This window comes from Apteryx mantelli, chromosome 3 (genome assembly GCF_036417845.1).
Source record: "Apteryx mantelli isolate bAptMan1 chromosome 3, bAptMan1.hap1, whole genome shotgun sequence".
NCBI lineage: Eukaryota > Metazoa > Chordata > Aves > Apterygiformes > Apterygidae > Apteryx > Apteryx mantelli.
In genome coordinates this window covers 71,189,117-71,214,417 of record NC_089980.1, presented here as the reverse complement: position 1 = coordinate 71,214,417, position 25,301 = coordinate 71,189,117, and the positions used below count along the sequence as shown (strand labels likewise).

The 25,301-nt window shown below is 36.9% G+C and overlaps 1 protein-coding gene across 2 annotated transcripts in view; it reads left to right on the top strand.

Moving 5' to 3' along the window:
• PHACTR2 (phosphatase and actin regulator 2) overlaps positions 1-21,287 on the top strand; it is a 97,187-nt gene extending 75,900 nt beyond the window's left edge. For both annotated transcript variants that reach the window (XM_067293622.1, XM_067293623.1), the window contains 5 exons: positions 1,931-1,986; positions 8,379-8,440; positions 9,549-9,686; positions 11,996-12,072; positions 15,746-21,287. In XM_067293622.1, coding sequence (XP_067149723.1) covers positions 1,931-1,986; positions 8,379-8,440; positions 9,549-9,686; positions 11,996-12,072; positions 15,746-15,761 — 349 coding nt within the window. In that variant the 3' untranslated portion in view covers positions 15,762-21,287. The remainder of the gene's footprint in view (positions 1-1,930; positions 1,987-8,378; positions 8,441-9,548; positions 9,687-11,995; positions 12,073-15,745) is intronic.
• The last annotated feature ends 4,014 nt before the right edge of the window (positions 21,288-25,301 follow it).

Below are 25,301 nucleotides of genomic sequence, written 5' to 3'. Positions count from 1 at the left end.
TTTCCAAGTTTTGTTAAAAAATTCTTCATGAATGTTAATTTGGATTTTCATAGTTCTCTGAGAATAGACTACAGTATGTCTGGATTTTCCCAGACCTGTCCTTTTTTCTTGTGCCCAGAAATATTGTCCAGACAGACATTTGGAGGATGTCCTGTGTTTGTTAGGGATTTCCAAATATTTGGTAGTCCAGTAAGTATTACTACAGTACAGAAGTACAGAAGCCCTATATCAGCACTCAGAACATGAACTGAATTATTCTGTGAATTGGATAGCTAGCTAAGTAATTTTATTTAATTCCTTGACAGTAAGAGTGATGCATCTATTGTGTAGAATCCAGGGGTCATTTTTCTTCTACTAATAAAGCAGCATGGTTGTTATCACTGATTTCCTGACGAAAATCCAGCTCTGGTAATCACATCCTGCTTATCTGTCTTCTCTCTGTGGCTTAAACTGAACAAACTGCTCTTTGATTCCTGTCTTAAACTGTCTTGTGTAGCATTGCTGGTTCTGCAAGAAAGCTGGCACATTCACCACATAGTATTATTTTGATGACCGGCAATAATATACGTGGACCAATTTCAGGACCCCCTCACCGAGTTTGTGCGAGTTACAGTTTCCGAGTTGTGTTCATGTCTGAAATCACAACCAAGTTTAATGCATGTTCTTTTAAAACTCATAATGTTGTAGTCAGTACCTGGCAGCATAAAGATCTGATTCAAAACCTACTGAAACCAATGGAAATCTTTCCCACAGTTCAGTAAGTGTTGGATCAGGTCTTAATTTTGGAACTTTCTACAATGTGGGATTGATCACTTGTTTTAAACCTGCCTGTCGTTTCTTCAAAATCTGAACATCACAGCTACACAATGGAAGCTTTGTACCTAATTTGATCTAGTGTTTGGGCTGTTAAAAAAAAAAGTCCAGTGTTAAAGCAGTTCTTTGCCAGAACTCCCCCACAGTGTAACTGAAAACCACTCTCTCCAGAGCTGTGTTTTCCTCGCCTGCTTTCCACACCAGAAAGTCCACACTTCAAAGCTCAGCTCCCTAGTCCCATTTCATGGCCTGCCACGCTGGTTCCTATGCTGCCACCCATGCCACCTGCATCTTCCCCTTTTCTTTGAGGGTCACAGACATGCTAAGGGTTCTCAGAGCATGACTTGAATCTGATGGGTTTCATGAGGCCAAAGATACTCTGCAGTGAATCGTGTGAAGTTGTGCTGGATGGAGAGGCTGCCTTTTGGGACTTTCAGCTTTAAGACAGGTGCAAAATTAATTTTACTGTTGTAATTCCTCTTGCTCCTTTTTAGCCCTAAATGAACTTGGTTAGTAAACATAAAGACAAAACCAACCATGTTCTCTGCTATACAAACAAGAAAAAGAATACCTCATATATTTTCTAAAGTGGTAGTTATTGCATATAGGTAACCAAAAAAATTAAGTTTTGATTAAAACTCCACAATTTTAATATGCGTAGCCATTGGTGAGGAATATGCATCTTATGGTTGTTTTAAAAAATAGACCCAAAATGAATAGGATTTATATTCAGAATATCTGAGAATAATTTTTTGATTGCACAGCTTATCATAATTATGATGCATGGGGACAAAAAAGTTTTGTGAACCCTTTCATTAAATTATATTTCTAAGTGGGGAATTAAAATTTGCTAGCACTGTTTCTGTGATATTATGCAAGTATCAGTCACTTATGTGTTCAAATGGCAATACTACATATATTAAAAACAAATGCCCACGCAGTACTGAGGTTACATGTGCACACACATAACTGTGTGTGGAAATTACCTGTGTAATTGAATACCTCTGTTGGAAAAGAATAGCATGGTTACATGAGAAACACCTTTTAAGCTATATTAAAAATCATAAGGTTCTATTTGGATCTGGTTTTAAATCAGTTGCTTACTTTGTTCTCACAGGAGACTTAGCCAGAGGCCTACAACTGAAGAGCTAGAGCAAAGAAATATCCTAAAGCGTAAGTATTTTATGCAAATTTAAACTATTACTTACTTAGAAAGTGAGCACAACATATGTTAGACTCATATGGAAGCCTGATCTTACTCTACTGTTAGTTTCATAATGAGACAGAAATGATGCTCTAGAAAATAACATGTCAATGCTAGACCTATATGTTAACTTGTAATGGCAGCTGTGAGAATTGCATATATTCAAGATGCCAAATTTTGCTGGTCACAATCCCACTTCTTGAAGCTGGTTCCAAAGACCAGGAATGAATTAGATACTCCTTAGAAGTAGTTCTAGGCTGTTTAAACTTCCACCTAATTGTTACGAGGAGGAAGAGGGAGTATCAGGAGGAGGTGGAATATAAGGAAAGGCGAAGTAGAAAGAGGAAAGATGAAGCGTTCAGGGAAAAATGAATAGGTATATGCCAACTACTTGAGCGAGTTGGCCTTTATATCCCCTCTTCACATAAATGTGTTTGTCTTCTTCGTACTGAAACCTGCACAGGATATTCTCACTGAGTATCTTCCTACTAATGAAATCCTTCCTCAGTGTCCTTGATGAAGATTTTGAACCTATAATTCAAATAGGCTGGGGCAGAGGAATAAAGCACATTAGATGTATACCCATGATACCTTCCCTCCAATTTATTTACATTGCTTTTGTTCTTAAGCTGGCAAACTCTTTAGAACAGGCATTTTTTGTCTTCCTTTATGAACACATTCATAATATGTATGTTACCTAAACACATACTTTAAGAACTGCCATGGCAAGGTCCTTCTAGCCTTATATCCTTTCTGCAAGGGTGGCTAGTAGTTGATGCTAGAAGTATAAGAAATAAACGATAGAAATATTTCCAGGGAAGCAAATCCACTTGGAAACCTTTCACATATAGCAGCAAATCTCCCAAAGCATCTATTCTTAAGGTATAAGAACTTTTCACATTGATGTAGCTGAAAGAGCCATAATGTTGTCATTTCCAGCAATTGTTCGATAAAGGTGGAGTTCATCACCTTGTGCACAGCGTGTTGATGGAAGAGAAGGAAATGGGTTGTTTACCTGGCAAAATCCATGGACTGATGGCAGCATCACCTGCTCAGGCTAGCAAATCAAGGAGAAATAACAGTTACTGGCTTTCGGGCAACCATTCATGCTAATTAAATCCTGTTGCTCGTGTCTGAGCTCTCAAAAGCCAAATAGTGCCACATTTTAGCCAAAAGGGAGAAGTTACAGTTTAGGCACTAAGGTGCACGGTCAAGAGACTCCTGTCCATTATATAATCTGAATAGACTTTCTATGGGCATGATTTCTGAACCTATATATCACCTAGTGGTAATAAAGATAAAATGTGAAATGCGAATGTATTTTCTATGATAAACAGCACATGCTGGACCATGTAACAACGGTAATTCCAAGACATGTTTGGTGGTCATGGCTACAGCCACCGAACACCAGCTGGGCTGCCCTGTTGCAATCTCTAGATAGCTAATCTCTAGATAGCTATCTAGCAACATACATGTAATCTATTTAAAATCACCTTTGCAATTTACTACTTTTGCAATAAGAAATCTCAAAATTCGAAAGCAGTTAATAGATTTCTTCTCCTGTTTCAGCTTGTTTACTTTACGCTTTTGGCAGCACTTTGCACTCGTATCTCTTCACTGTTCTTGTTGTCTGTAGCTGCTGGTTCCATGAGTCTGTCTTAAAGGAGCAAGGGAGAATAAAAAATAATTGTGGGAAAGCAGAATTATTATAAATTACAAAAAATAGCAGAATAATTGATGAGAACATGTAAAATCCAAAACTGCTTTTTGCTCATTACTGAGATATAGAATATTTTGAGTTAAGAGTGATCTTTAAAAAACAAAACAAAAAAAAGCCAGTATTTTTGGTGACAATCTACCTCAGCCTCCTTTGACAGTGCAGGTTCTCTCAGCTCTTAAAGCATTTGTATATTTAGCATAATTACTACATTCCCTTCCTGTGGATCATTTGAAAATGTTTAAATCTTTTAAATGCCTGTGTTGTTGTAGGCAACTTCTATGAATAAGTTTGGATTTGTTTCATAAAGCTTCATTCCTTCTATTTTTAAGCAGTGGATGGAGAGAAGGGATTATATTATTGCATATATGTAAACTATAACTAAGGGAAATTAGTGTTTTGGTAATATTTATCACTTTGAGGATAAACTAAGTGGCAAAGATCCAAATGTTTACTTCAGAATTAAGTCCAGCCCAAATCTTTGAGGAGGTTCAGAAAAAGTCATTATTATTTTCTTTTTTTTGTATTTCCAGCTGAAGTGAGGAAATATGTGTTGCAAGAATTTTGTTTTGATAATATTTTCAGATAAACCATCAGTTACTGAAAATCCTGTGACTGTGTCTAATCACTAGGCTGATTTCTATAAAAACAATTTGGGATAAAAGCATCCAGACTTCTGATTCTTCCCACACTAAAACAAAGAAGTTATGATAACTCAAGAGTCACTTGAAGATGAATAGATAAAGTCCCATGTTTTTAACACAGATAGGTTTCTTGTGTACTGGCTTTGAGCTAATAGTATTTATAGTATTGTATTATGACAAAGAAACTTTCTACTCTTACGGGAATTTCAGATTAAGGTAATTGTATTTTTTCCTGCATCTGTAAAGGACAGTGAACTTCTTGGACTGTGCACCTGCATGCTTGCCAGTACTAGCTTAGTAGAAAACATAGTTTAGCTCTTTGTGCTAGTTAAGGAATATTAATGATTATCTTTGTTTGTAAAATGAGGAAAGAGAAGCTGCTTTTTGCATTCCATAGCATTCCAAGAGGCAAGTACTTTGTTTGTCTTTTCTTTTTCTTTCCCTAGCAAGCCTACAGAGAAGTCTAAACGTAGTTAATCCCCACAGGGACACAGTAGAAAGTTCAGTTTTATGCTCCTGGAGTACTTTCTGGTAAAAAACAGAATAGTCCTAAGGCAAAGCAATTTCCTTTTCTCTTTCTCCCCTTCTGCTATGAAACAAATGTCCTACAGAAGTAGAAGAGGACCATATTTAATATGGCAAAACTTGCAGCAGCAATAAAGGTATAGATGCCAGGGAAGCTATTTGTTCAGCTTTCGTTGTCGGATTTTTTAACTCCAAGGACATGATAAGTGATACTAAATAAAACTCTTTTTAGTTAGGAGCCAAATCCTGGTTTGACCTGTGTGCTCATGCAGCTCCTAGGACTCCTGTAAGCAAAGGGAGATTACTCAGCTGGTCCTTTGCCAGTACAGCAGCAGCAGGACATCTGAGGAGGGGACTTGCAGCTGGGAATGCTGTGCTTTTATTTTATTTCTCCACAACATACAGATTAGATCTGCTTTTAAGGTGGAAAGCAGTCAGAAATGTGTTCCTGTGCATTAATGTTTTCCTGTTTCGGCAAGTCAGTTGATACCTACAGCTAAAATTTGGCACTCTGGGTGGAATTTTCCACAATACCCGAAGGAACAAGGAGCACCAGTCCCATTATTTTTAGCAGAACACATATTCTTAAATCACTACAGCAGCTTTCAAAACTTTTACCTTAAAAGACCAAAAATACTTTATAGGTATTATTATTAGGAAGAATTTGTATCAGGGCAGTGTTTCTGTAGCACCCAGCTTAAAACAACTCTACTCAGCAGTTTGGAGATTTGAAATAGGTGTTCTAGGTATGAGGGAGAGTAGTCAGTGCCATAAGCCAGGGGCCAGTCTGCCACATTCAGGTTAAGAATATTAGCAGTTAGAATATTGCCAAATATCAGCCATTAGAATATTGCCAAAATCAGATTCACCATATTAGCAGCAGCCACCAGATTTCAGTCCCTTTTCTTTAGCTCTTGAATTTTATTTCTCAAAAAAAAAAAAAAAAAAAAAAACCCTTCAATATGTAAACCATGTCCTTTGCCCTGACCTCTCATGCAGAGGACTGTCTATTCCCCATGAGTTTAATCCATGAGTGAAGGAGGTTCCTGCTGCCTTCAGTGGGAGCTTTCCTCTGCAAGACTGGCTTCCAGCCACCTTTGCCAGCTTCCTTCGGGCTGTGCCTGCCCACACCCCCTGCCCAGCCTCTAAGATGACTTTCTTGCTCATCTCCTATTTCTACCTCTTTTCCTGAATCCAGCCTTCCCATTGCACAATAATGGGAGCGCTGGGTTCGCAACCTACAGTGGTGTAACTTAACAACTTGGGACAGGCAGCTAATTTCAACCTTCTTAAATGACCAGATCAACTTTTTTGAGTTATTTTATCTTCCCAAAATACTAGAGAAATAGTATTTCAGGTGGGCCAAGCTGTTAACAGGTATCTCTTAAGATACAAATTAAGCAGCGTGGGCTGCTGTTTCTTACATCAAGCTTCTTATTGCTGCTTCTTAGGAGACGAAGTGATCTAAAGATAGCAAAGAAATGTCAAGATATGACTAGTCAAGAGTATATTTTACAAGCAAAATTAAAGAAAACTCAGTACAGGGATGTGTGTATTCAGTTACATTTTTTCTGTTGTGTCTGCTACTGGATAATTTCTAAGAGGTAGGATTTAAGAGACCCCATTCATGAAGAGACAGAATTCTCTTTATGTGAAACAAATCCCATGTGAATGGAATCCTGAATGAATAGATTGTATTAATTACCTCAGATATTATGTTTATTGATTGCAAAGACAGTATATTTAAAGAAAAGCCAGTCTCCTAGAGATTATTTTAACTGTCCTAAAACAGCTAGAGAGCTTATGATTTGGTTAGGTAAAAATGTTATGTAAAGAGTTCTCACTTAAAGTCCTAAGTGCTTAAGTATGGCCAACTTGTTTATTGATAGAAGTATTAGTAAAAATTTTTTTAAGTAGATTAATTCTCCATTCTTTTTCTTTTATTCAGTTTATGGTTCCTCTGGCAGAAACAGACCATCTGTTTCTTCAGGTTTTAAGAGAAAAGCTATTAATAGACCATAAATTGCATTCACATTTCAATATGTCAGTAAAATGAGCATCGACAATAGATCCCACCTGGCAGCAAGTCTGCAAGCTTGGATCTTGCCAATGGAAATTTGAAGTTGGTGTTAAAATCTTTTAGAGCACTGCTTGCACTGGCGTTGTCTTTTTCTTACTGTGACTTTCTACTGTTTCATAGTGTTGTTTTATGAATTGTTCCTCTTCCCTTTTCCCTCATATTCCTCTTACATGAACGTCTGTGGGTCATCAAAGGAAATCTGCAGGTACTGTGAGGTGATCTGTCTTCAGTATTACTCCTGTAAATATGGAGGAGACAGAAATAGAGTCTAACAGTCATGAGTTCAAGGTTCAAGCTCCATACTTCATACTTCTTTTGGCCAAGCTGTGTATACTAACACAGCAGGTTGGCCATAGCAGACAGGGCAAATCATATTAGACCAGGATTTAAAACTGCCTTTTCATCTGTACAATCTGGCCATGCCCACAATGGACAAATGAACTCCTTTAAATTTATTGTTGGCCTTGAACCATGGCTTGGATCCATAACCCCCAACCTTGAAGAAAAATGGATCAGAATTTCACAAACAGTTCTAGCTGGTGTATTTCAGCCACAACAAAGTTAAACTTACACATGAGCATCAGAGGTGGACTGATAAGGCAAATAATATTCTTCAAAGCATACATCAATTTGAAAAAATGCTGAGTCCGTATGAATGTGCCTTTGTAAGTTTGCTTTTCATTGGCACTCAAGAAATCAAGTTTGGTTAGCACAGAAATTTATAAAAGTTGCAGTTTCATGCCCAAATACTTGCAGAAAATGCACATGTAATTATTTGCCTTATCCTTTTAGGGTACAGAAATTGTATGTTGCATTTGGTCTAGTTAGTGGCCCTTAACTAAGAGGACCTGAGTACTAAATACTTAAAATCATACACTTGCATTAAAAAATCAGAAATAAAGAAAAAGAATCTAAAGTAACAGAAACATTTTGCATTAAATACTGACTGCAAAAAAATGTCATTGATTCATTGTATTTTGTAGCAGTAGAGGACACGAGGCTGATTCAGATACTCAGAGCAACCTTTTTTCTCAGCCCTTGCAAGCACAGTTAGACTCTTAGTCTAAAGTCAATAAATGGCTTGATGGAAGTGACTGTAATGTTAGGGCAAGTAACTAAAATGTTAGACAGCTCTTTCAGGCTACTTCTTAATTGTTGTTATACAGGAAGGAAATGACAGAAGCTTTCTTTTTGCTGTGTTCCTGGCCCATGGGGGTGACTCTAGATGTCTACAGAATTGGAGGAGATGAGGACAGGGAAAAGAAATGAGAGCACACAAAATCCAAAAAGCAGGGATTACATGCAGCATAGCCCAGAAATGTGAGCAAACATAAGCCATGACTTTACGGTTTTAATACTTAAACATTCATTCCTTTTTATCTTTTCTAAAAACAGAGAAGAATGAAGAAGAGGAACAGGAAGCCAAAAGAGAAATAAAACGTAAACTCAGTAGAAAGGTGATGATGTGTTTTTTGTACTGTATATTTGTGTACATAGTAAAACACCAGGATTATTTTTTATAAGATTCTAAAATTTGGTGTATATATATTACCGCATATCTCCACCAGTCATGTTTCAAAGGCAGTACAAGCCAAATCCTTCTTGGGGGAAACTCCATTCTGTCCAGTTTCCCAGACTTTGAAAAAACATAGGGGAGTCTGGCCATGCTTACTATTTGTCTGTGTGAACAGGAGAAAGAAATGACAGGCCAGTTTCCTCTGCGAGCATGACCACTGCTCTCATATATTCAGTTCAGGGGCAGCCACACATGTAGATCCAGTCTTCCCTAGAACACCAGATTTCTCAGCAACGGTGAGGACAGAAAAGCAGTGTGGACCTAAGAAATCCCTTCACCATTCTCCTATCCACAAGTCAGTGGGCTTGGCTACTCCCAATGGGATTACATGTCTCATTCTCCTTATAAATAAAGCAGCGGATATGCTGTTCTGACTTTTGGGGGCAGTTCTGGGAGAGGATGGGTGAAGTTTTTGTAAGTCTTCCTAGTCTGCCCTTCTCTGCAAAAATACATTGGCAGTATTTTATTTGCTTAATATGATTGTCCTTAGGTAATTAAAGTGAATGTTGTTTGAAGTGACTAAAACAATGTAGTTGGGCATCCTAATGGTTAAGATGATAGACTCCTAGTTATTCCCCCCCCCCCAAATCTGTTTGTTAGTTAGACATACCCCTCCAAATCCTGATTATTTTTTGTATTATAGTTGAACACAGCAGACTCTGTATTTTTTAAAAAAATTATCCTATTGTCTACTGCGGTAAATAGTGTGACAGTTGCAAAGTCACAATTAATATTCCAGGAATAACTGTCAAGATTCTTTGTGACCTGCCTGACAAAGGCTATTTTTATAATTGAAGAAATCAGGTTGTGCTGCTTCCCTATTCCTGTGCTGCACTCCCAGGTTGGTGCCTTTTTTTAGACACCTGAAAGTGACCTTATTTAGAAATACCATTAAATTTCCCTTGAGATTATATCATTTCCTCAGCTTTTATTTTATTTTATTTTATTTTGTATTATTAAAATTACTATTTTCTGCCTCCCACTTACAGCTCAGCCTGAGGCCTACAGTGGCTGAACTTCAAGCAAGAAGAATCCTACGATTTAACGAATACGTGGAGGTAACGGATTCTCCGGACTATGACCGCCGTGCAGACAAGCCTTGGGCCAGGTTAACTCCCGCAGACAAGGCAAGGGACAGATGTAGATTATAAAAAAAATTCTTACCTCTTTCATTTTCAGGAGAGTTTCCTCTGATTTGTGTTCTCTTGATGTTGGCATCATGAATGACATCTGCTGGAGGCAGTGAGATTGTCATGGTATGGTGCATTTATTGCCTGCAGCTAAGAGAAGCCACTCATGTGCCTATTAAGAGTGCATTTGCCAGCACCATTATGGCAGTTCAGGCCAGAATTTCTTGCATTTTTAAAACCTTGTGAAGCCAGCTGCACACTGTTAGGAAAGATAGCTGCAATCCTTGAAATTCAGGCAAGGTTTTTGCCGACAGAAGCCTGTATCGGTATCACTAAGAGTTACTTTTACAACTCATTCAAGTGAAAAAGGTAGGAGCTGTTCCTTCCTTCTAAGGATCCTTGGCGACAACCATCAGTCTTGGGGTTAACTGCATATGCGTAGCAGTCCTTCTTGGGAAGTTTGCCCCAAACTTACTGCAATTAAATTAGTAGTTCCTCTCCCTACCTACAGAGAATGAAACAAATTATTTTGTAATTTTCTTTTTAAAGACAAATCAGGGTGCCATAAAATATTCTTCCATTTTCCTCATACACCGCTTCATAAAAAGAAAGCTGTTGGATTTCTATATCAGAAAGTGCTGGCCTTTTAACCGCTGGCTTTGAGCCAGATTTTATGGAACTCCTATGATATGTTCTCGGCATGAAAAGTGATATGTGCAAGAACCCATTGGCTTTTGGCTGAGAGCTGTGAAGCACTGATTTTATTTCAACTTATATTTTAGTATTAATGTCAGTGCATTTGACAACCAAAGAACAATACCATGTCAAGTTAAGATGGAGATACTAAAAATGTTCCCACCGTTATTGCTGGGTTTCAGTTCTGGGAGTTCTGCTGAGCACTCTCTAGTCTTCACATAGTCAGTGGGAGGTCAGGGCACCCAGCACCTCACCCTTTGACCTAGGTTGATCTTTCCAGACTTAGGTTGATCTTTTCAGAAACCAGTGCCAATTGCACTGGAACAAGCAGAGAAGTTGCCTATGTAGTTTAAGGATGGCAGTTATTAATCTCAAACTGTTTTGTGATGATCAGGTATCCCCGGTTGGTTCTGATCCCCATGCTTGTTGGTCTCAGAAGAAAGATAAAGGACCCAGATTGCCTGGAAGCTCCATCGTCCTTTTTTTACCCAAGGAAATCATTTTTTTCTAGTTCTAATGGGAGCAGAAGAGTGTACTGTAACAATATTATGGAGCTGGAGCTCTGGTGTCTTTGCTGGTGATACACTGTTCAAAAACAACTCTTTCTTAGCTATTACAGCAGCCTTGTGCAAGCATGCTGTTGCAGCTAAACAGAACCATACCCTGCTTAAAATGAAGTTCCTGATTTATGAGACCTCAGTCTGGTGATGCTGTAATTTTATCATGCTGCATATCTGTTGTGCATTGAAAGGAATGCACACCAGATGAGAATTCTTTAAGGATTACTGAAATGATACTGCTTTTATTTAAAATGATGAAAGAAGAAAGGGAGTGAGAAAGAATAAACTGACCTTTCATTTAACAGTGAAGGTAGTGAGGCATATGTCATAGAAAGCAAAAGCTCTTCTACTATATTACAGTTTTTCAGAAATTACATGTATTACCTGATGAAGTGAATTGATCATCGCTCTTTAACATGAGCAGCAAGGACTGACATTTACAAAGTGCACTGAATTTCTGCTGTTCTTTAGTATCTGCCAACTGAAATCACAAGCTTGAAATGTCCAAATATTTCATGTCATTTTACATAAAACTGATCAAACGAAGTGACTAATTCCCACTTGAAAAAGTGGTATTCATCTTGCATTCCTGAAGTCCTGTCTCCAGTCGGGAGATACAAGGATCCTGCTGTTTGTGCAATTACTATGCAAGAAGTGTGACTCACTGGCCCCTCTGGGGCTGTGCATGGAGATAATCCCCTTGCAGATGCATAATGAACAGGTGACTGCCGAGGTAACAGAATCCCTTTCCCTATTTTATCTGTAGCAAGTGCCATATTTCAGTGGGGGGGGGAGGGGGTGTCACTCAGCCCAATAAGTTTTGTATTTCTTTGTTTACTGTTGTCGTTTGCTGCTTTGTATTACTGCTTCAAATAACTGTAATTAAAAAAGCCATTCAATGTGTATGATCAAAAGTGTGTGAGAACTGTGGACTACACTGAGGGTGACTTCAGGGGGATCTGCAAGAGCAGGCTCAGGCTCCTCTCAAACTCTTTGCTTTCCTAAAGATTCATATTCCTTATGGTTGTGTATATCATTATTGTTTATTAGGCAGCAATACGGAAAGAACTGAATGAATTTAAAAGCACAGAAATGGAAGTACATGAGGAAAGCCGGCAATTTACCAGGTGGGTGAATCCATTTTTTTTGCATAAGTCAGAGCGTGACAGCTACACTCTGCCTTTCTGCATGTCCTCTGCAGTTGTGTTGTAAATGATTCCTTGAATTGATTCCTACCTTGAATTCCCCGAATCCTTGAATCCCACCACTGATTCTGGTGGGATTCCCAGTGTTGCAGATGCAATCCCTGAAACTGGCTAGTTGATATGGTAGTGAAGGTGACTTTAGTGGATCGCTTGCTAAATGGAAAAAGATTGTTCATGAAATCTGAAAAATAATCCTTTCAATGAACTTGGCATTTCTCCCAGATGAAATTAACAGTCCACAAACACAGAATGGGATGTCCTGCTCCTGCAGTACTCTCTTCCTCATGAAGGTATACATTTTTGTCATTGCATTTGGAAAGTGAAATCTAAATGATGTGCTGAACTTCAGAAAAGCTTATCACTATTCTGGGAGCTTCCTAACAGTCACCTAGACTCCTGGCAGCAGTTTCTGGGGAACTCAATAAATTCTAATATTTTTTGTTTGATGCTTGTAATGTTTTAGTCTGGATCTGTTTTGCTGTCTGTCTTGGATAAAACCAAGATGTTGTTTGAAGCATTATTATATAAAGAGATTTAAAGTCTCCACAGTTTGTAGCAGGACTTCAAAATTTGGAAGAGTTATTCCTAGGAGGTGCTTTCTGCCATCCCCATGAAATTTGTTCATACCCGTTAAAGTTACAAAGGCTAAAAATTGCCACTAGCAAGCAGAACATGCTGTTAGAATCAGCCAGCGTTGCATACATAGTATTATGGTCTTCACATCCACAGAATTAAATCATCAGGTAAGTCAGATATGAAAAATTGCCCTAGACTAGGTCCCTTTATGTTCCTGCTACTCTTTCAGTCAAAATTATGGTCCCAGTCAGTGAGTAATTGTAATTAAAGACAGTGTTCACAATGCAAATTCACATTCACATTCATATGGGACACATGGGTTTGGTGATTTCTGGCTTTTCCTTATTCAGTGCATGATTTCATAACTTTGCTAATGTTGTTTTCCAAAACATGGATTTTTGATAATAACATATACTCACTTCAGGGAAGTTATAACATGTATAAATTAATTCTCAAAAAATCAAGCCAGTTTCACAGATGGAAAAATTGAGCTAGGGAATGAAACAGGAGGCAGGATTTTAATCTAGTGTTGCATTCTAACTACTAGAAAGTGTCCTTTTCAAACATGGATTTGCATGTTTTCATTTGGCTTCTGTTGTCATTTTCTCTTCAGCGTAGGTAGTATATCTTCTTCAGGACATGTAAAAATATAACTTTTAAAAAATGGACTACGCAAGAGAGAGAGGGAAAATTAGCAGGGAGAGAATTCTGTCTGAGAGAGATGGAATACAGCCCCTTGCCTAAGTTATGGTTTTTGAGTTCCATTGCAACATATAGACATGAGTCATACAAAAAGAACCAGGTTTTTTTCACTATAGCTGAAAAAGTTGAAAGTGATTGCAGTTGGATTCTTGAAAGATGGATCAAAAATCTCAGGTATCCAATTGAATGACAAACCAGTTAAAAAGTGAAAACTTTTTTTGAGGAAGGACTTGGAAAATAGGCTCAAAAATAAGCATAGCCAAATTGTGATAAATACAAGAAATGATATTGAAGGGTCCTAGAGAAATTTCAACCTGAGGAAAGTTGGACTCCCTCTGTTTCCTCCCCACCCTTTTTTTCATTGGCCGTGTTGTGGAACCACTGCACAGAGGTCAGCAGAGTAACTCTAGAAAAAGCCCGTTAAGGGTATAATTAGATGCAGATGTTTTAAGTCAATTACAATTTTGAAAATAAAAGGAGAGATTCTGTTTTCTCATGGTCCTCTCATAAAAAGTTACGTAGTTCACCACTACATTTGGACTGATAAAACAAAAGTATGATTTGTTTTAAGGGGACAACAGAGAAAAGTCTGTGGCCAGAGGATGAATTACTCATTTTAAATTTTTTTAAGAGTAATCACTGAGGTAATACAAACTGAAAGGCACTTGCATTGGCAGCTAGTTAAAAAAGGTTTATTCATGAAGTTCTGTGATAGAATGAGACAATAAGGAAGCTGCTTCTTAAACAAAAATAGCTTATAAAATAGTTGATTAGATTAGATTAGATTATTACGTAATAACCAATATAAGAAGCTCTGTTATCATAATCAGTTTTGCAGTACCTTTGAATTGTTCAAATTTGATATTAAACTTTGGAAAGAAAAAACACTGGTTTTCATCATTCATGATTTACTGTAATGACTATCAGTTGAACTGTTTTTCTGCTCCTCGTAACTTAGATTTATTTGTTCTGTTATTTCATAACAGAATCCAAGAAACTGAGTTTCTAAAAATAAAGAAATAAATAAAAGTTTGGGAAAAGGATATTAGTAGATGTTAATAAAGTGCTTCTAATGGAAATGCTATATATAGTCAAATAAATTGTTTTTCTATACAAATAAAAAAAATGAGGCTTTTTTGCAATGTACTGTACCTTCACTCAATAGACCAGCTGCCTACTTGTAAATATCAGCTTTTGCTTACACCTCTTTTGTTTATCTACTTGAAAAATGCACCTTTGTATTGTACTGTACCACATTACCGTGGTAATCTGTGGCTCATTTTCTTTCCTCTCCTCTGGAACTATTAAGAGAAAACGTGTCAAACAAAAACTTACAGAAGCCTACTGAGTCAGGTGCATCATTACCTATGCTGTTTTAAAGTTGCTGCATTTTTTACTCCTTCGTGGATACATGTACTTTTAAAACCATACAAATAGAGATTTAGAAGGTGGATGATAGACGATCACCTAATACTAGTGCTCTCCTTACTCTTTTGCTTGGATTCACTATTTAAGCTGAGTTAGAATTTCAGTTGCTCTAGGCTCCTACTTTATCCTAGAAAAGGTTGATGACACCCTTTGGAGCAACCTACCTCTCTCTATTGTTCCGTTAGGGAGTCTGGAGTGATGTATATGCCTTACCTAAAAAATGGCAAAGTGTATTTGGGTCTTCATTTGTCACAGTCAGCTGCTGCTAATAAAAAGAAAGCATCTGCAGTTCTTTAAAACTTTTCACTTAAAGACCTAAAAAGAATTTTGTCAACCTCATTTTGCAGAAAGATTGAAAACCAGAAAGGTAAATTTCATGGCTTAGCAAAGCTTTCCTGATTCCCAGACAGTGGTTCCAAAGAGTAGACACAATGTAGCTAAATCTGTAAATACAAAACAGATCAGACAGTCTCCTCCAGTCCAACAGGCCTGGCACAGCTTGACAGTTAACCTTTTTCCCCCCACCAAAACAGGGTGACCACCACCATCAGCACCCCCACCAATCTGTGTATTGGCCTGTGCTAATCCCAGTCATGCTCAGGCAGTGTCTGGAAGAGTGCTGGTTGACCCAAGCAAACTGAGCCAGGGACCATGCTACAATATAATGGGATGGACAGTCACATACCAGCACCTGAGCCATACCGTAGCCCTGTTTGGTTTACTAGTAGAGAGAGAAAGGCAGAGAGGGATTCTAGGGCTGACTCTGATCCCACTTACACCAAGAAAATCAGGCCACAAAAGTAAACAGCCATGAGAGCAGAATCAGGATCAGTGTCATTATCAGTTGAAATAATATAATTTTACATTTTTAAATGATTTATCATTTCAGGTTTCATCGTCCATAATTTTTGACTACATCCCATATTTCATGTAACAATTTTCTTTGGGGAAATCATTGCATCCTGAAGATCGGAGATTGCACTGGAACTTGACTGAGTGTGAGTGTGTGTTGGAACTTACCCTGAGGTTAATGAAGGATGTGGCCCTCATCTTTATCAGTGAACAAAAGATTTGACCAGGAGGTGAAACCATATGAAGTGTTCACTTTAACTAAGAAATATCCCAGTGTTAAGAAAGACCATGGTTCTGTGGCTAGCCCACAAAGACAAGTTGATGGTCTTTTTCATTGGAGCTTGACAAGTCAGGAAGAGCTGAAGACAATCGTTTGAGAGCCTGTTGCCAGGAACTCATCAGACTTTATAGCATTGTGATTGAGGGTAACTGAGCAGAGGGAGAGTAAAAAGGACTGAGAGAGTACAGGATGAGAGACTTCACTTGTCAGCCAACAGAGAAAAGTGGAATGGATGGAACTGTTACTGATATACTTGGCCAGTGGGAAGAATTATTTAAAAAACAAATCTGAGAGTTTGAGCAACTGTGCATGTATGTTTTTAGTGGCTGCAGCCTGTCTTAGCAAGATAGGAAGCCACAAGTCCTCATATCATCAGTACTTTAGTGAAGAACTGTAATTTTCTCTGGTGCCAGTAAACCCAGTTGCCAGAAATTAGTCCTAGTATAACTCAGATGTCTTTATTTAAATTCTGATGAGCATGCTTCAAGAAAATACATTGAACATTCATACAGAACAAGTAATTTTCTTTTTTTTTAATGTTGGCATACTTCGGATTCTCAGAAATACATAAATAGGATTTGAAGAACAAATAATGTGACCCTATGAATGCAATGGAAGGATTCATGTTTAGGAACACTCCTTTCTGTCACTTGCCATCAAACCAGAGGGATCATTATCTTTCTGACCTATGGCAGGCACTAGTGACAACTTTGACACCATTCTAGTTTGAATCCAAAATCAGAATTGAAATTGTGCACCAATGTCCTTACTAATAGGTTTAAGCAGTGATTAATAATGTGACTGTTTAAGAACTGTATTGGATGAGTCTCTTGGACTGCTTTTAGAAAGAACTCAGAGATGAATCAATGTCTTCAACCAATGGTCTTGTAAAAATTAACAGAAAGTCCTTAGAATGTCTGCGGCCTGTTTTTGTTGTGTCTGAAGAATGCTTATTAGAATCATAATTTTTTTTATACTATATTGAAATTGTATATGTGAATACAGTACTATTAAAATTAAGTGATATGGAGTGTGAAAGGCAATACATGCTTTTTCTAAGTTGGCCCAAAGGCCTATTAAAAAGCCTGTGGCGTTGTTTACACTAAGAAATTCTGTGTCTTATATTAGCACTTATTTATCCTTTGAATTAATGTACACAACATCTTTGGGGGCCTGGAAATCACATATGCATACATTTAATGCAGTATTACAATATATATGCTATTTATCCTTTCTAATGTGTGTACATATTACAATTTATTTTTGTCTTTTATGTGTCCTGTTTAGTTTTTAATTATGCAGTGTAAGTATTTCTTTTTCAGGCAATAAAAGTATGTGTAGATGTGATTTTTACCTCAGAACCTGCAATAGATTCTTGTGGAATGTTTTTAGTTTATAAAATTAAAATTTTTGTTTTAGATGTCAGTCTAAAGGCAGGAAGGCAATTTAGTGGCTAAAATTAGATCTCCCTCTTTACTGATATATACCACAACACCAGGTTTGCATAAATTTGGTTGATTATTTTAGTAAAGAGCACTTCAAGTAACAGGAAAGTGCTTTCCAACAGCTGGCATTGTATTTATTTTTAAATAGATTGACAAACCTTTTTTTAAAAAAGATAGGTTTATATGACTATTAGGATCATTTACATTTTAGTAAAAATTCAGTGATGTGAAGACCCAAAAATGTCAATAACCAAATAAAATACCATCTACATGCTTGTAGCAAAGAAAAAGAACTAGCATCTTCCTCTTTTAATGGAATCAATAAGAGACATTAAGATTGCATTTGCAGAAAACAATTTAGGTTCTCTAATGCCATCATTTTATAAATATAGAAACCACTTCTACATCAAGGAAGCAATGAAAATGTATACTTCGGCACTAAATCATACAGAAGTGATCAGGCCATTAGAGAAGATTTGTCAGCAATTCTGGTAGAATCCTAATTTTTATTTTTAGGATTTGAAGAGCAAACTTAAAAACTTACACTAGCACTTAATAAATAGTTCTCCTGCTTAAACTTTTACTATTTTTTTGTTGCCAAATTTAGAAATGTTTGTTCAGAATCCTATAAAGGTCAGCTATGTGGACTTTGAAGTATAAAGCGCAGTATTTCACTTCAAAGGAAACAAATGGAACAGTTAAATAGACCTCAGTGTTGCCTTAATCTCTTTCAAACGCTTGAAAGTAGTGAAGATACTACAGGTGGAAAAGTAGCTATTGCAAAGGAAGAATAATAGTAACTTTGACAAAGGTAAGATCAGACTCTATATAACACAGAAGTTCCACTGATATGCCAGGGTAGGTAAGGATTACACAGGTGAAATTGCTAGACTCTTAGAATTAAGTTATTGGGTTAACTTTGCAAGAAGACATTCCTCTGTCCTGGGCCTGGAACATGGATGGCAGGAAATGTGCCAGTTCCTTATGTAGGAATTAAAACGCAAAGACAAGAATACAACTCCTGGCTCTGACTTCCTCAAACTGCACTTTGCCGTAAGACATGAGGGTACACAGGTGAAGAATCACTCACACTTTCTCTATCCTCCTCCTGTTTTTTAGGGTGGGGTAGTTTTTTTTTTCTTTTTTTCTTTTTTTTTGAAGTATCCACTACAGTCAACTGCTAGTGGCAAAACAACAGCCTGGATAGAGATGCTAAGCTACTCTTTTATTTTTTATGTACGAGGGTTTTTCCCTGATAAATGATCAGATGCATTCTTTGGTCACGAATTCAGCATATTACTTAACCAAATTTACAAAACTGGACAAAAAGAGTTGCCTTTATCAGGACTTGCGTAAAAACATAATGTATTTGCAGAATTAGAACTATAAACCATCCATTGTATCCATGCACACACCTAGAATTGTATATACTATTTTTATATTGTAAATATCAACTGACAAGAGAACAACAGCTGTAAAGCTATCCATGCAATAAAAAAGTAATGAGATTTTGGTATGTCACTGCGTTCAGTGAAGCTGAACCTTTTGCTTTACCTTATTGTGCTGCCTGAAATCAGGTTTCTGCTATATCTCCTGGTCCTCTGTATTGACTATTACAAATATCTTTTTCAAGTTGCTACAAGAGCCAACTGGAAAGAATATGTCATGTACCTAACCCTCCAGGATGCTGCATACCTGTCAGCAGTGAAAAATCAGAAGTGCTGAGAAAGTCCTGACTGAGCAATCCTTGAGAAAAAAAAGAAGTTGTAAAAAGAGGGAAGAAAAAAATAACACTTTCCATGCAACACCTAATACAGTCCAGCTGGCAAAAAATGGATCAATGTGCTAATTTTTACCAAGTTGGACAATTCATTTAAAACTCTTCTAGAACATGTGACGTACCTTACACATATACCTGTGTTCCACAAAGTTACACATGAACTCAGATGTCTACACCCACACAAACAAAATAAGCATTGCCTGAAGTGGTTTCTAATTACCTGATATATCACATTAATTAGTGTGATCATGCCCTGCAGCACATTGCTGTCATGCGGAGGAATGGATCCTTAAACAAATACTAGTTTCTTCTTTACAAAACAAATTGAAACAGTTTTAGAATGTCTCTCTGTCATTTCAGGTAATGGATATATAAATCCTTATAACTGAAATTAGATATTTCAAAAGAAAATAATTATTTGAAATTCCTCAGATTGTGATATATGTGTAGACTCAGAAAGTACAAAAAATATTTACGCGAAATACCAGTGATTCAAAATTATGTAGGACCAGGAACAGCATCTCTTCAAAATCACTGAAAGTATTCATAGCCATTTGTAGGTCTACAAGATAGCATGTACTTGCTGGATTAACATTTACCTGGAGTTCTGTGTGTCCCTTGCTGTGGCTGACTTTGCTGACCTCTGAAGAGGTGCAGGGCTGTACAGCTCCACTGTCTACTTTGGTGATACTTTCATCAGCTCTTAGAGAAGCTCCACAACCTTGGCTGTTGACATGTGAAAACCATATCAGATGACGACATTTTTTTTTTCTTTTTCTTGAAAACCAATGAAAGCTGTGAAACAAAGTGAGGGAAAAATTCCTGAAATTACAGAAATTAGACCTCCTTCCAGGTGAGATTCTGATTTCTTAGTGCTTTGCTTCCCGAGGAGTTACTTCAAACCCAGATCTTGTGAACAGTAGTATTACAGCTGTGCTGGAGAACTTGTTTCTAAACAGTTGTCCCTTAACCTGATTATAACTATGGTCTGGGCCACAGTTTTATATCATCAGAAAATGGAAGTGGGATACAGCCAACAGATTAAAAATATGGATCTAATCCTGGCAACCTGGGAACCAACAGAAACCTGGTCATCAGCTGCAATCAACACTGGGTCAAAGCCCATGTTTGTAACCAGGTTAGGGACAAATGCACTGTAACCTGGGTATGAGACAGACTGTACCACTAGTACAGATCTGGCTGAACACTGCTGGCATTTTAAGCAGAGATTAGAATATGAGCCCATGTCTTAATGTATGTGTTAATGCTTTAATGATAAAATAAATTGAGCTAAAAGCCTACATTTGCTTTAAATTGCCAGGTATAGCAGAACTGCATCATTTCATGCTTTCATATCATCTGTTCTTATTCGTATCTCAAGGAGTTAAGACTTGTGCCACTGCTGTAAATTAAAATGAAGATATACTCAGGGTGAAAAACAGAATAAACTTGCCTCCTGCCTTTAGGAGCTCCCAGATTTAGCTCCGTTATTGTTACTATCTTTATTTTTATTGTACAACACTCAGTGCAATACTCACTGCTGGGACCTAGCTTTTGATGGACAAAAAAAGCAATTCTGAAGGTTGGTATTAGGTTGATATTAAAATATTTTGAGGATCAAATAAAAAGAAAAGTAAACCTCTGGAATAGCTTAAAGCTTCTATTTGGAAACAGACATCTGAAAAAATTTATGGAAGTGTTATCTATGTAGAGAAAAGGAGAGATGGAGTTAAAAATAACATTTCACTGTAAAATTTGGACAGATTTCTATTCATTAACTTTAATGATTAATAAGGTCTTATGAACTAGGTATATCATTTCACCAGTATTTCATTATTTTTTAGAAGCTAAATATTGCATTGGATAGGAACAAAGAAATGGTATTCTCTGTATCTCCTTGTTCAATCATTAATTCTTTATATAAAAAGTCTTGCAATACTTTGTCAAATTTAACCATATTTGAACATTGTTATAATATAGTAGAATGTTGCTGAACATAACTTCTCTTCCTTTCACTACTTTGTGTGGTGGTATATTGATTTGTAAACTTGTATAAATTTTGGAATTAAAGAAATACTGTGGTTTGGACAATTATTTCAGCTAGTATGATTTTAAATGAAACAAAAAGACCTTGATGGATTGTTTGAATGGGTGTCTAAATATATGAGTAGGGGCAAGAAGGGTGTGGAGGTGGCATATTCTAATTACTTGTCACCATTTAAGCAGCTCTTAAGATATTTTTTGTAAAAGAGAAATTGAATTCCATTTACAACAGAATTGTAAATCTAGGAGAGGTATACGAACACTGTAGACCACATTTCTGTACCTTTGGGAACCAAAAGGTTTGTGTCCCTTTCCAGGTTTGTGTAGAATAATTGCTCTAACAGTAAATCATGGCAATGCTAATATGCCATATTTTATAGATCCAACTGTACCTTAAACACTGGACTTTAAAGAACGTGTATTTTCTGTGGCAGAGCTGAAATACACCGTGGGTGCTCAGTACTAAGAATCCTTGCACACCTGACTCTTCCCACTCAAGTCTGCAAGGACACCTCTGAGATGACTCCAGTAAGGAGGGCCTGATGATCCAGCCACCACAGGTGCTGGTGATTAAACTCCAGTAGGCTCTTATTAGGGTCCAGTAAAGTCAAGAGGTGCTTATGCACTGAATTTGTTATGAGAAGGATTGGGGTCGCCTGAAACTGGGGTCACCTGATATTAAATTTTGGTCTTTCTGCCTTTTTTACTTGTATTCATTGGAATTAAAATTTTGCAGTATGTAATGAAGAGCGTCAACTATCAATAAGCATTGGGTCTGTTCTTGGACTTTATCATTTTTATTAATTTGATTCAAAATAGAAACTCAAAGTATCCTGCTTGAATTTCAATAAACATTCATATTTACGAGTAAAATAAAGCACACAAAGCTTATGACTTGATTGCCCACTGCCTGTCATGCTGGATAGTTACTCGTAACTATAACAAATGGATGTGAAATGTTATCAGCTTAGAATTGCCAGCATTTATAAAGCTCACTTTCCACATGCATAAATGACTTTCAAAAGATGTGAGGCTTTGGAGAATCAATACCCCCAACTTTTCAGTTTATGCAGTGTGTATTTTACATAATAATTATAAAATGAATGGATCTACTTGTATTTTAGTAGCTTGACTTAGAGTGACTGAATACCAATAACTTTAAAGAAGGAGCTGATCTGATACTGCATTTTACACAGGCATATTGATATCTGTGACTGTAAGTAACAGTAATTGTTACAAATTAATGAGATAGCTGCCTCTTGTTTTTTTTTATCTGTACTGTAGTATATACTTATACACACACACACAAGTATAATTCAATATTGTCATGTGAAAAAAGAATATGTATTATCTTTTTTATGCAGTACATACGTTATGCTCATGTTTTATGTTATTTATTTTAACAAGCAAAAAATGTGTACTGCCTAGTTGTACAGTACTGTAAGATACTCTGCTGTGCACAATTCCAAGTGCCTTAGAAAACTGTTCAGCTTTTTGAATTATAGATATATATGAATGAATATATATAAATATAAAATGAAGAAAATTACCTCAATAAAATTGTTCAGAAAATCTTTACAGAAAACATTTCCTTCTTGAATCTGTAGCGAGTACATGGGTGTATATAATGGAGTAAACTGCAGAGAGCAGTTATTTGTTGGAAGGTGGTCTCCAAAGATTGGATTAAAAGTCATTGCATGCAAATGAAAGGAAGGAAGGGTCCTGAAACCTTCCTTTTAATCTTGGGAGCCCTTCACACATACCTGGTAGCTCTCTTGTGGTGGTCTTATTCATGCAGAGGTGTATTGAAGTGCTGATAGTTAGGTTAAAAAATGCATAGCATTATAGCTCAATAGTTCAGAGACCTAGTTTATGCTCCCATTTTCACAAGTTCTGTATCAGTAAATCAAGTAATTGTTTTCACTAGCTTCAGCGGAGTAACTTGATTGACATGAGAACTGAATCAGAATTACACCTACTGCATTTACATGGACAAGACTGATCTGCATAGCTCAGGGTTCAAACTAGTCTGCAGTATGTCCGCCCATCTTTTAACATTACAAAGTAGCTGGCAATAACTTTTGCTTTGTAATTATATAACTTTATACCTCATGTTATTGCAAGAACTAATAGCAAAAATATTTAGCATAAGGTTCCTCACAGGGAAGGTAGATTGTTGATAATGTTAAAGAAATTTATGCTTCCTGGCCAGATTCTAATCTTCTTTAAACTGAAGTAAATACAGACAGAATGAAGTCCAGAGAGTCTACTATACTTACTCAAGGATAATTTAAATTAAAAAATAAGCTAGTGCTATTGATATGTTATTTATTTTACTATTACTAAACACTTTTCTGTAATGGACAATAACATATTTGAACAAAAACTTGACTTCTTTTCCTGATTATTTAGTATTGAATTATAAATGTTAAGCTTTGGCTTTTAAACCAAATGCCTTCTGAACATCTATTTGGTAATTAAGGCAGCTACCTGTACAAATAATTTTTGTGGATTGCTCCAGCATATTATTGTGCAAGCACACCCTCTGCAGTGGGACCATTCTAATATTGAGCATTCTTCTTCCATAAACGTAATAGAAGTGGTTAGTGAGCTGAACCCTTTTCTCCCTACTCTCTGTAAATGCTCTTTGTTGACTTTAAACTGCAAGGCATCACAGCGGAGAACACAGTGAGAGAGTACCCTGGTATAGATGACCTTGCAAGGCTTAGATAAGATTAAGTGGAGTCTCCAACTGAGAGACTCCTGCATACACATTGCACATACATGTGATACTAAATTTTGAAAGATCAGACATCAGTTGGAAGCAGATGAATCAACCCTTAGGTATCAACAAAGAAGATATATCAAACACCAGGATGATGTTTGTTATTGTTAATCTCACAATTTTAAAACTAATATCTAGATGTATTATTGTTGAGATATAGAATCAGTCTTCTGAGATAAGGGAGCCTCTTGCTCTAGTCACAGTTGTAGTGAAGCTTCTTTCTACTTAAACATGTAGACTTGAAAAAGGAAAGACAGAGCGTGGATATGAGTTAAGACAGAAAACCTTGAGATGTAAAATACTGAAGAGGTAAATTTAATTTGTCCCAAATGAAACAGATGATTAGCAATGAAGCTGAGGGCAAAAGCTAGTTCTTCCAACTTACAAGCTGACCAATACTCCTAGACCAGATTTTAAATACAGGGAATGAGAGTATTGCTACTGTTGGGTAGGGGGTTGTCCATTTCTGAGCATGAAGGATAATCCTCCTACTGAGTCCAAGGATGAGTGCTTTGTACCGTGCAGTGTTCTGTAAGGATGCTGCAGTTAGCTCAGGGGCCTGGAAGCAATAAGGACTCATTTACTTTGTAACCCTGCAGAGAAATGCTGAGCACTATGTGGTTAACAGTTTGACTATTCCACTCCCATTATCCAAGTCACCTAGTTAAAAGCTAGCTCAGCTGTCACTGGTTTTGCAGCACAGACATACCATAGGAAGGGAGTTAGTCCTGTTCAGCGCAATCCTGAAAAATCCATTCAGAGCATGCAGCCAAAGGGTTGCTAACTCTCCAGACTGTGAGGTGTGAATTAAAATTTCATGTGGCTGAAAGCCACAAGATAGCCACCATATATTTTTAAGAAGCAAGAGAAAAGAAGGCTCTAGGCTTTTCTCAGAAATAAGCAGGGATGATTTGAATTCCCCAAGTACAGAAGTCTTTGGTGGAGCAGATCAGATTAGCTCATCCATTTCCTTAGGATTAGCGTGGTGAACCTCATCTTAAAGTTTCAAGACTTGAGAAAACAATAGAAAAGCAAAAATCTGTACTCTTTTGGAACTTTAGTGACACCTACTGAATAATACTGAAATTCACTGAAATGTGATTCAAACTCATTACTATTTTAAGGTATACATATATTTGTGTGTTTAGATATACACACATAATATGTGGAACAGTTATTTTAAAAATAGTTATTTCTCAATTGTCAATAACAATCCTTTCAATAGCTGTTTGTAACTTTTTTAATTGTCTATATACACAT